The 12,400-nt window shown below is 39.3% G+C and overlaps 1 protein-coding gene across 8 annotated transcripts in view; it reads left to right on the forward strand.

The window, feature by feature from the left end:
- The window catches only part of ccdc88ab (coiled-coil and HOOK domain protein 88ab), an 85,997-nt gene that overhangs the window by 28,683 nt on the left and 44,914 nt on the right, over positions 1-12,400 (forward strand). For all 8 annotated transcript variants that reach the window (XR_015713020.1, XM_087803034.1, XM_087803038.1 and 5 more), the window contains exon 4: positions 11,207-11,276. Coding sequence is in view for 7 of the 8 variants with exons in the window: in XM_087803034.1 (XP_087659160.1) it covers positions 11,207-11,276 (70 nt within the window). In the remaining variant the exon portion in view is untranslated. The remainder of the gene's footprint in view (positions 1-11,206; positions 11,277-12,400) is intronic.

Here is a 12,400-nt window from a genome sequence, read left to right on the forward strand (position 1 = left end):
GTGTGTGTGTGTGTGTGTGTGTGTGTGTGTGAGCAACATAGTCTTACATTAGCAGTGTTCTTAAAACCTGCTGCCACAGTAATAATTTATAAAGCCTTCCTGCCATCATTGACGTGTGTGTGTGTGTGTGGGTGTGTGTGTGTGTGTGTGTGTGTGTGTGTGCGCACATGTGCACGAGGTCTAATCCTCAAGGCTGCAGTTTCATCCACATCTTGTCTTCATCATCAACATCCGCTCAGAACAAACTCAGACTCGCTAGAAAAACTGTTTTTTATTCACTTGTTGTCGAAACATGTGGAGACGATGTCGTTACAATTATTTATTCATGGCAGCGACAGTTAAAGTCAGTTGTTAATAGACCAGGATGAGAAATGATCGTTTATTCATGTTTTTAAGACAAAAGTCGAGCTTCATTTTAATATATTTTATTTAATTTTTCTTTAATTTACAAGTTTTTATGATCAAATTAGAATTGTGTGGATTCAGTTCTTTTAAAGCAAAAAATGATCTTTATGTATTTAAAAGGGATTTAATTCACTCACATGAAGATCGAGTTTATCTTGAAATGATTGATTCAAGATCAATAAGTGTGCTTTAAAAATATGAATTTTTAATATCACAACATTTCTTTTACTTTTCCAAAGTGATAAATGTGTTGTTTTTTAAATTAACTATTACATTGAAATATTCACTTGATCTTTCTTGGATTCTCTTGTCAAATATAAACATCTATTAACATGATGTTTATTATTATTATTATTATTATTATTATTATCTTATTATCATCTGAAGTCAGTGAACTGATGGTAAACATGTTGTGTTTTTTATTTACTTTTTCTTCAGTTTAAATGTAAAATATATTGTTGTTCTTCCTACACAATCACAATATATCATGATACGCATCTACACACACACACACACGTCAACACACACACACCTGTCATACACACAATACACATCTGTTCAAATGTGATGATTTGTTGAACGTCGGCTCAACATGATTGATTCGTTTCCTTCAGGAGCTTCAGGAGCTTCAGGAGCTTCAGGAGCTGCAGGAGCTGCAGGAGCTTCAGGAGCTTCAGGAGCTTCAGGAGCTGCAGGAGCTGCAGGAGCTTCAGGAGCTTCAGGAGCTTCAGGAGCTTCAGGAGCTGCAGGAGCTTCAGGAGCTTCAGGAGCTTCATCGTCGCAGAGAAGCGAGTGAATCAATAATATAGCAGAGTGGAGGGAAGAGGGGGATGGGGAGGAAATATGTGGAGGGGGAGGAGAGAGAGCGAGAGAGAGAAAGAGAAGAAGGCCTGCATGCTGAGAGGAAGAAGTGATGCTTCTCTTCCTCTTCTCGTTTATCGACCCGTTTCATGGAGCGTTTGTCGACTCTTCACTTCTGAGTCGCGGTTCATGTTTATTCATGAGCTCTAAGCGGCTCATCCTCAGGAAATATTAATCCTCGCTCGTGTTATTAGCCGCTGATCCTCAAAGCGTTTCCTCGTCACCTTCCAATCCTCCTGTCGTCAGAAATGACTTTTCAAAACCACCACCTCGGCTCTTCAACGATGGAGAGTCTCGCACCTCGTTGTGACGAAGGCTCGGCCAATCAGAGGCTCGGAACAAAGAGTCTGCGCTCCTGACGCCACCACCAGAGTTGTTGTGACCCTCGGAGTTCAAAAGAGAAATAAAAACATGATAAACTCACTACAGTCGCTCTCGATCTGCATAACGGCAGCAAATTGTGGAATTAAAGACCAAAATGTAAACGATAAACACATATTTGTAAATAAGGAAATACATTAAATGATAGAACCAATGAAAGTCCAAATCCATGGATAAATGCCCAATATAAATATATAATATCATAATATCATATTTAACTTTGTTAAATAATAGATAATTTATGAATTGATTTATTTTGGCATTTCAATATTTATTCACAATTTTCCTATTTAAGCATTAAGTTATTTATCTATACACTAATACATTCATTTATTGTTTATAAATGTATTTTAACTTCATAATATATACATACCTGCTTAAACAACGGAAAAATTATAATAATTGAAAATATTAACAACTTTTCGAGGTGAAAAACAAATAAAGCTTCGACTCGATACAAATGATTTAATGTAAAACCAAGACTTAAATATTTATTTAATAATATTTGCTTTAGTTAGAAAATCTTGAACTTAAATGTTTCCTCTTAATGGGATTCAAACCTGCAACCTTAAGTCCTCCTGCAGGGACTCGTCACGAACTCTTCCGATTCTGGAATAACTCGGTTCTCACTCAGTCGAGTAACAAAACTAGACTTACACGCAAATGAATAAATCCAAGTGTCATATTGTTGAGTCTGAAGCTTCTGTTGTTCTGAAGTTGGTTGAATGTCCTGAGATTCTCCTGAAGACGTGATGAAGACGTGATGAAGACGTGATGAAGACGTGATGAAGACGTGATGAAGACGTGATGAAGACGTGATGAAGACGTGATGGAGACGTGATGAAGACGTGATGAAGACGTGATGAAGACGTGATGAAGACGTGATGAAGACGTGATGGAGACGTGATGAAGACGTGATGAAGACGTGATGAAGACGTGATGGAGACGTGATGGAGACGTGATGAAGACGTGATGAAGACGTGATGAAGACGTGATGGAGACGTGATGAAGACGTGATGAAGACGTGATGAAGACGTGATGAAGACGTGATGAAGACGTGATGAAGACGTGATGAAGACGTGATGAAGACGTGATGAAGACGTGATGGAGACGTGATGAAGACGTGATGGAGACGTGATGAAGACGTGATGAAGACGTGATGAAGACGTGATGAAGACGTGATGAAGACGTGATGAAGACGTGATGAAGACGTGATGAAGACGTGATGAAGACGTGATGAAGACGTGATGAAGACGTGATGGAGACGTGATGGAGACGTGATGAAGACGTGATGAAGACGTGATGAAGACGTGATGAAGACGTGATGAAGACGTGATGAAGACGTGATGAAGACGTGATGAAGACGTGATGGAGACGTGATGAAGACGTGATGAAGACGTGATGAAGACTTGATGAAGACGTGATGAAGACGTGATGAAGACGTGATGAAGACGTGATGAAGACGTGATGAAGACGTGATGAAGACGTGATGAAGACGTGAAGAAGACGTGATGAAGACGTGATGAAGACGTGATGAAGACGTGATGGAGACGTGATGGAGACGTGATGGAGACGTGATGAAGACGTGATGAAGACGTGAAGAAGACGTGATGAAGACGTGATGAAGACGTGATGAAGACGTGATGAAGACGTGATGAAGACGTGATGAAGACGTGATGAAGACGTGATGAAGACGTGATGAAGACGTGAAGAAGACGTGATGAAGACGTGATGAAGACGTGATGAAGACGTGATGAAGACGTGATGAAGACGTGATGAAGACGTGATGAAGACGTGATGTCTTTAGATGAAGGTTCGTCAACAGAACAAATGTTTCTGGAAACACCTGTCGTCTCCACCTGTCGTCTGCCATGTGTTTGCTGAGCCAGCAGAACACGCTCCTGTCAGTCAAGGATCATCTGGTCGGGGGTTCGAGTCCCGCGGTCACCAGGTCCAGATATGAGCTGAGCCATGAGGCTCATCACCGTCTGGTATGAGGGGGAAACGAGTCTGTTTCCTCGCGGCTTGAAGCGTCTGAGAAGGATTTTATATTAGATTAGAATTCACTAAATTAACTTTATTTTAACAACGTTTTTATTTTGAATTTAAAAGTTTGTGGAATTATAAAATGTTGAATTTAGAAAATAATGGGGATTAAAACTTCAAACTCTACTAGTAAACAAACTAAAAAGATTTATTTTGAAATTATTTAATGTTTTAATGAATCAGAATAAACAAAACAAGGTAACATTATATTTAATTATAGAGAAATCGTCAAATTCAATTAAAATAACAAAAACCTTTTAATAGAAAATCTAATGTAATGTTGAATTCATTATTATATTAACATTATATTAATATTCTAGTGAAATACAAACATGTTGGTCAGATCTGACCTCCAGTGAAAACACTTGAACAAGATGATTAATGTCTGTATTTGTTGACCTGTGACCTCCTGTATGAAGAGATATATTATACAATAATAATAATATAACGGTTCAAACCGTGATAAAGACACGTCTTTGTTTAATATTCGTCAACATGTCTCACGTGTCGTACAACTGAACCGTCGATCTGGTTTCGCCCGGAAACACAAACCAACGATTCAAGTGTATTTTTCTAGTGACATCCTTGAGGTTGTATTGAAAGAAAATGATTTATGAGTAATTATTATTATTGAGATAATCTTGAGACATTTTTTTCAATAATGATGAGAGGGAATCGTTATCTATGAAACATTAACATATAATTATATTGTATTATATGAAACATTAACATATAATTATATTGTATTATATGAAACATTAACATATAATTATATTGTATTATATGAAACATTAACATATAATTATATTGTATTATATGAAACTTTAACATATAATTATATTGTATTATATTAAACATTAACATATAATTATATTGTATTATATGAAACCTTAACATATAATTATATTGTATTATATGAAACATTAACATATAATTATATTGTATTATATTAAACATTAACATATAATTATATTGTATTATATTAAACATTAACATATAATTATATTGTATTATATGAAACATTAACATATAATTATATTGTATTATATTAAACTTTAACATATAATTATATTGTATTATATTAAACTTTAACATATAATTATATTGTATTATATTAAACTTTAACATATAATTATATTGTATTATATTAAACATTAACATATAATTATATTGTATTATATTAAACATTAACATATAATTATATTGTATTATATTAAACTTTAACATATAATTATATTGTATTATATTAAACATTAACATATAATTATATTGTATTATATTAAACATTAAAATACTCTCACAAACATCTACTGTATAAACACTTTGCAATGAAGTGAAATATCAAGGAAAATAGATTTTTCTACATTTCATTTGAAGAATAATTTCTCTGAGCTCATGAACATACAGACGCATATAATCTTAATTTAAAGTGAATAAAAACAACAAACCCTGCAGTTCAACATGTTTCATCCAAACATGTAAAGTAAACGATGAATTAGAGTCTGAACCATAATAAAAACAGTTTCTAAACCAGTTCTTTAACCTTCTTGACGTGTAACTTCTGCTCTGGTTCCAGGATTTCATTAAACATCTTGATTTTCTACTCGTGCGTCACTGAGACGTTGATTTGTTCAATTCAAGTTAAAACTTCATCTAAGCAGGAAACAGTCTTTTTTATCTTCATGACGTCATCTTTCCTGCCTCAGCGTTTCTCCTGCGACGAGGTGATGGTTTATGTACAGAGCAGATGGAGTCACAACATCTGACCTATGGTTCAAACTGCTGCCGTCAGGTAGACATGAAATATTCACGTGACCTTCAGATGCTTCTGCTCCAAGAAATCACTTTTGTCTTCGACAGTTTAGGCTCAAATATTTGTATATTTTGAACTATTGTGAAATATATAATTATGAACCTTTTAATAAACTGCTCGACTAGAACGGATGTTATTCTTTGTTATTGTTTATTTAATTGTTTTGTTTATAAAGATACACACTACCTTCCCTCACAACCCCGACTAACTGGGACTCACTTGTTGAAGCTCATCTTTTCGTTGATTGACTTGTGAATGAAGGCGAAACATGCTTGAATCATGTGAGTCAGCAAGACTCAAGTGTCAACTGTCAGTCCAGGACAGATGATTGACGCGAGTCGTCTCAGTTCCTCGTCACGTTGATCCGAGTCTGTGGAACTTTATTGAAACATTAACCTGAAGCTCAACCAGCAAATCTAACGGCTCTGGTTGAGATGATGATACAAATATAACTGAAGCGTCAGAAACACAACTTCAACCAGAAACCATCTGATCTGATGATCTGTTGTCTTCCATACTCGTCTGTAGATCTAATGATCTGTTGTCTTCCATACTCGTCTGTAGATCTAATGCTCTGTCGTCTTCCATACTCGTCTGTAGATCTAATGCTCTGTTGTCTTCCATACTCGTCTGTAGATCTAATGCTCTGTTGTCTTCCATACTCGTCTGTAGATCTGATGATCTGTTGTCTTCCATACTCGTCTGTAGATCTAATGCTCTGTCGTCTTCCATACTCGTCTGTAGATCTGATGATCTGTTGTCTTCCATACTCGTCTGTAGATCTAATGCTCTGTCGTCTTCCATACTCGTCTGTAGATCTAATGCTCTGTTGTCTTCCATACTCGTCTGTAGATCTAATGCTCTGTTGTCTTCCATACTCGTCTGTAGATCTAATGCTCTGTCGTCTTCCATACTCGTCTGTAGATCTAATGCTCTGTTGTCTTCCATACTCGTCTGTAGATCTAATGCTCTGTCGTCTTCCATACTCGTCTGTAGATCTAATGATCTGTTGTCTTCCATACTCGTCTGTAGATCTAATGCTCTGTTGTCTTCCATACTCGTCTGTAGATCTAATGCTCTGTTGTCTTCCATACTCGTCTGTAGATCTAATGCTCTGTTGTCTTCCATACTCGTCTGTAGATCTAATGCTCTGTCGTCTTCCATACTCGTCTGTAGATCTAATGATCTGTTGTCTTCCATACTCGTCTGTAGATCTAATGCTCTGTCGTCTTCCATACTCGTCTGTAGATCTGATGATCTGTTGTCTTCCATACTCGTCTGTAGATCTAATGCTCTGTCGTCTTCCATACTCGTCTGTAGATCTAATGATCTGTTGTCTTCCATACTCGTCTGTAGATCTAATGCTCTGTTGTCTTCCATACTCGTCTGTAGATCTAATGCTCTGTTGTCTTCCATACTCGTCTGTAGATCTAATGATCTGTCGTCTTCCATACTCGTCTGTAGATCTGATGAACTGTTGTCTTCCATACTCGTCTGTAGATCTGATGAACTGTTGTCTTCCATACTCGTCTGTAGATCTGATGAACTGTTGTCTTCCATACTCGTCTGTAGATCTGATGATCTGTCGTCTTCCATACTCGTCTGTAGATCTGATGATCTGTCGTCTTCCATACTCGTCTGTAGATCTGATGATCTGTCGTCTTCCATACTCGTCTGTAGATCTAATGATCTGTCGTCTTCCATACTCGTCTGTAGATCTGATGAACTGTCGTCTTCCATACTCGTCTGTAGATCTGATGAACTGTTGTCTTCCATACTCGTCTGTAGATCTGATGAACTGTCGTCTTCCATACTCGTCTGTAGATCTGATGAACTGTTGTCTTCCATACTCGTCTGTAGATCTGATGAACTGTCGTCTTCCATACTCGTCTGTAGATCTAATGATCTGTCGTCTTCCATACTCGTCTGTAGATCTGATGATCTGTCGTCTTCCATACTCGTCTGTAGATCTGATGATCTGTTGTCTTCCATACTCGTCTGTAGATCTGATGAACTGTCGTCTTCCATACTCGTCTGTAGATCTAATGATCTGTCGTCTTCCATACTCGTCTGTAGATCTGATGATCTGTCGTCTTCCATACTCGTCTGTAGATCTGATGATCTGTCGTCTTCCATACTCGTCTGTAGATCTGATGATCTGTTGTCTTCCATACTCGTCTGTAGATCTGATGATCTGTTGTCTTCCATACTCGTCTGTAGATCTAATGATCTGTTGTCTTCCATACTCGTCTGTAGATCTGATGATCTGTCGTCTTCCATACTCGTCTGTAGATCTGATGATCTGTCGTCTTCCATACTCGTCTGTAGATCTAATGATCTGTCATCTTCCATACTCGTCTGTAGATCTGATGATCTGTCGTCTTCCATACTCGTCTGTAGATCTGATGATCTGTTGTCTTCCATACTCGTCTGTAGATCTGATGATCTGTTGTCTTCCATACTCGTCTGTAGATCTGATGATCTGTTGTCTTCCATACTCGTCTGTAGATCTGATGATCTGTTGTCTTCCATACTCGTCTGTAGATCTGAGGAACTGTTGTCTTCCATACTCGTCTGTAGATCTAATGATCTGTCGTCTTCCATACTCGTCTGTAGATCTAATGATCTGTCGTCTTCCATACTCGTCTGTAGATCTAATGATCTGTCGTCTTCCATACTCGTCTGTAGATCTAATGATCTGTCGTCTTCCATACTCGTCTGTAGATCTAATGATCTGTCGTCTTCCATACTCGTCTGTAGATCTGATGAACTGTCGTCTTCCATACTCGTCTGTAGATCTGATGATCTGTTGTCTTCCATACTCGTCTGTAGATCTAATGCTCTGTCGTCTTCCATACTCGTCTGTAGATCTGATGAACTGTCGTCTTCCATACTCGTCTGTAGATCTGATGAACTGTCGTCTTCCATACTCGTCTGTAGATCTGATGATCTGTTGTCTTCCATACTCGTCTGTAGATCTGATGAACTGTTGTCTTCCATACTCGTCTGTAGATCTGATGAACTGTCGTCTTCCATACTCGTCTGTAGATCTGATGAACTGTTGTCTTCCATACTCGTCTGTAGATCTGATGATCTGTCGTCTTCCATACTCGTCTGTAGATCTAATGATCTGTTGTCTTCCATACTCGTCTGTAGATCTGATGATCTGTCGTCTTCCATACTCGTCTGTAGATCTGATGATCTGTTGTCTTCCATACTCGTCTGTAGATCTAATGATCTGTCGTCTTCCATACTCGTCTGTAGATCTGATGATCTGTTGTCTTCCATACTCGTCTGTAGATCTAATGATCTGTTGTCTTCCATACTCGTCTGTAGATCTGATGATCTGTCGTCTTCCATACTCGTCTGTAGATCTGATGATCTGTTGTCTTCCATACTCGTCTGTAGATCTAATGATCTGTCGTCTTCCATACTCGTCTGTAGATCTGATGATCTGTTGTCTTCCATACTCGTCTGTAGATCTAATGATCTGTCGTCTTCCATACTCGTCTGTAGATCTAATGATCTGTCGTCTTCCATACTCGTCTGTAGATCTGATGAACTGTCGTCTTCCATACTCGTCTGTAGATCTGATGAACTGTCGTCTTCCATACTCGTCTGTAGATCTGATGAACTGTCGTCTTCCATACTCGTCTGTAGATCTGATGATCTGTCGTCTTCCATACTCGTCTGTAGATCTGATGATCTGTTGTCTTCCATACTCGTCTGTAGATCTAATGATCTGTTGTCTTCCATACTCGTCTGTAGATCTAATGCTCTGTCGTCTTCCATACTCGTCTGTAGATCTGATGAACTGTCGTCTTCCATACTCGTCTGTAGATCTGATGATCTGTCGTCTTCCATACTCGTCTGTAGATCTGATGATCTGTTGTCTTCCATACTCGTCTGTAGATCTAATGCTCTGTTGTCTTCCATACTCGTCTGTAGATCTAATGCTCTGTCGTCTTCCATACTCGTCTGTAGATCTAATGCTCTGTTGTCTTCCATACTCGTCTGTAGATCTGATGATCTGTCGTCTTCCATACTCGTCTGTAGATCTGATGATCTGTTGTCTTCCATACTCGTCTGTAGATCTAATGCTCTGTTGTCTTCCATACTCGTCTGTAGATCTAATGCTCTGTCGTCTTCCATACTCGTCTGTAGATCTAATGATCTGTTGTCTTCCATACTCGTATGTAGATCTAATGCTCTGTCGTCTTCCATACTCGTTTGTAGATCTAATGCTCTGTCGTCTTCCATACTCGTCTGTAGATCTAATGCTCTGTTGTCTTCCATACTCGTATGTAGATCTAATGCTCTGTCGTCTTCCATACTCGTCTGTAGATCTGATGATCTGTTGTCTTCCATACTCGTCTGTAGATCTAATGCTCTGTCGTCTTCCATACTCGTCTGTAGATCTGATGATCTGTTGTCTTCCATACTCGTCTGTAGATCTAATGCTCTGTTGTCTTCCATACTCGTCTGTAGATCTAATGCTCTGTTGTCTTCCATACTCGTCTGTAGATCTAATGCTCTGTTGTCTTCCATACTCGTCTGTAGATCTAATGCTCTGTCGTCTTCCATACTCGTCTGTAGATCTGATGATCTGTCGTCTTCCATACTCGTCTGTAGATCTAATGCTCTGTTGTCTTCCATACTGGTCTGTAGATCTAATGCTCTGTCGTCTTCCATACTCGTCTGTAGATCTGATGATCTGTTGTCTTCCATACTCGTCTGTAGATCTAATGCTCTGTCGTCTTCCATACTCGTCTGTAGATCTGATGATCTGTTGTCTTCCATACTCGTCTGTAGATCTAATGCTCTGTCGTCTTCCATACTCGTCTGTAGATCTGATGATCTGTTGTCTTCCATACTCGTCTGTAGATCTAATGCTCTGTTGTCTTCCATACTCGTCTGTAGATCTAATGCTCTGTTGTCTTCCATACTCGTATGTAGATCTGATGAACTGTTGTCTTCCATACTCGTCTGTAGATCTGATGATCTGTCGTCTTCCATACTCGTCTGTAGATCTAATGCTCTGTTGTCTTCCATACTCGTCTGTAGATCTGATGATCTGTTGTCTTCCATACTCGTCTGTAGATCTAATGCTCTGTCGTCTTCCATACTCGTCTGTAGATCTGATGATCTGTTGTCTTCCATACTCGTCTGTAGATCTAATGCTCTGTCGTCTTCCATACTCGTCTGTAGATCTGATGATCTGTTGTCTTCCATACTCGTCTGTAGATCTAATGCTCTGTTGTCTTCCATACTCGTCTGTAGATCTAATGCTCTGTTGTCTTCCATACTCGTCTGTAGATCTAATGCTCTGTTGTCTTCCATACTCGTCTGTAGATCTAATGCTCTGTCGTCTTCCATACTCGTCTGTAGATCTGATGATCTGTTGTCTTCCATACTCGTCTGTAGATCTAATGCTCTGTTGTCTTCCATACTCGTCTGTAGATCTAATGCTCTGTTGTCTTCCATACTGGTCTGTAGATCTAATGCTCTGTCGTCTTCCATACTCGTCTGTAGATCTAATGATCTGTCGTCTTCCATACTCGTCTGTAGATCTAATGCTCTGTTGTCTTCCATACTGGTCTGTAGATCTAATGCTCTGTCGTCTTCCATACTCGTCTGTAGATCTAATGATCTGTTGTCTTCCATACTCGTCTGTAGATCTAATGCTCTGTTGTTCCACAGGAGACGCTGCAGCAGCTGGTGATGATGCCTCTACCAAACGTTCTGGTTCTGGGTCGAAACCCTCTCTCAGGTACGTTTAACCTTCACTTGACCTCCAGGAAATCCAACACCATCACCAACATTTGACGGAGCTTTGTGTCATTATTGTTGTTGTGTTGTTTTATTGTGAAACAAGTGTTTTCTCGACATTAACGTCGACTTATCTGCTCCGAACGTCATCCACGTCACTAAGATAAGTGTCATCGATCCACACTCAAGTTGAGTGTGCACAGTGCACTAGATCTCACTGCTTGTGTACTCACAACATAAGACTTGAGAGCCACCATCACCATCGCAGTCGACTTCTCTCCAGCGATCAAGGTCTGGTTGTGACTTTGGTTAAACCGTTTTCTATGACCTCTGACCTCTGGACTCTGTCCGTGTCATCCGATCCCGACTTCATGGAAACGCCAGCGTTTAAGTCTCAGGACAACATTATTGAGCAGGTCCTGGATCTGTTTGACCTCCAGTGTGACCCGATGTCCTCGGGGACCTCAGAGGAGTCGAGGAAGGATCGAGGTCACGGCGTCTTAGACTCTGGACTGAGCAGAGTTTTGGGACAACGTTGAACGAGAACCTTCAGGAGCTTCTAAGTTCTGTTCCTCACCAGAGCAGCTGAACTGAAGGAGCCTCGGAGGAAAAGTCTTCTCAGTCCAGCTGCTCCCCTGAACCACCCGGACCTGAAGAACCAGATCTTCATATGTCTCGCTTTGTTGGGTCACACGTCCTTGAATCAAGATGTTTGTCTTGATGTTTCACATGAAGGTCGTGACTGTAGATGAACTTTAACTTCTTGATGTTTCACATGAAGGTCGTGACTGTAGAAGAACTTTAACTTCTTGATGTTTCACATGAAGGTCGTGACTGTAGAAGAACTTTAACTTCTTGATGTTTTACATGAAGGTCGTGACTGTAGATGAACTTTAACTTCTTGATGTTTCACATGAAGGTCGTGACTGTAGAAGAACTTTAACTTCTTGATGTTTTACATGAAGGTCGTGACTGTAGATGAACTTTAACTTCTTGATGTTTCACATGAAGGTCGTGACTGTAGAAGAACCTTAACTTCTTGATGTTTCACATGAAGGTCGTGACTGTAGAAGAACTTTAACTTCTTGATGTTTTGCATGAAGGTCGTGACTGTAGATGAACCTT

This window comes from Callionymus lyra, chromosome 11 (genome assembly GCF_982586985.1).
Source record: "Callionymus lyra chromosome 11, fCalLyr1.hap1.1, whole genome shotgun sequence".
Lineage (NCBI taxonomy): Eukaryota > Metazoa > Chordata > Actinopteri > Syngnathiformes > Callionymidae > Callionymus > Callionymus lyra.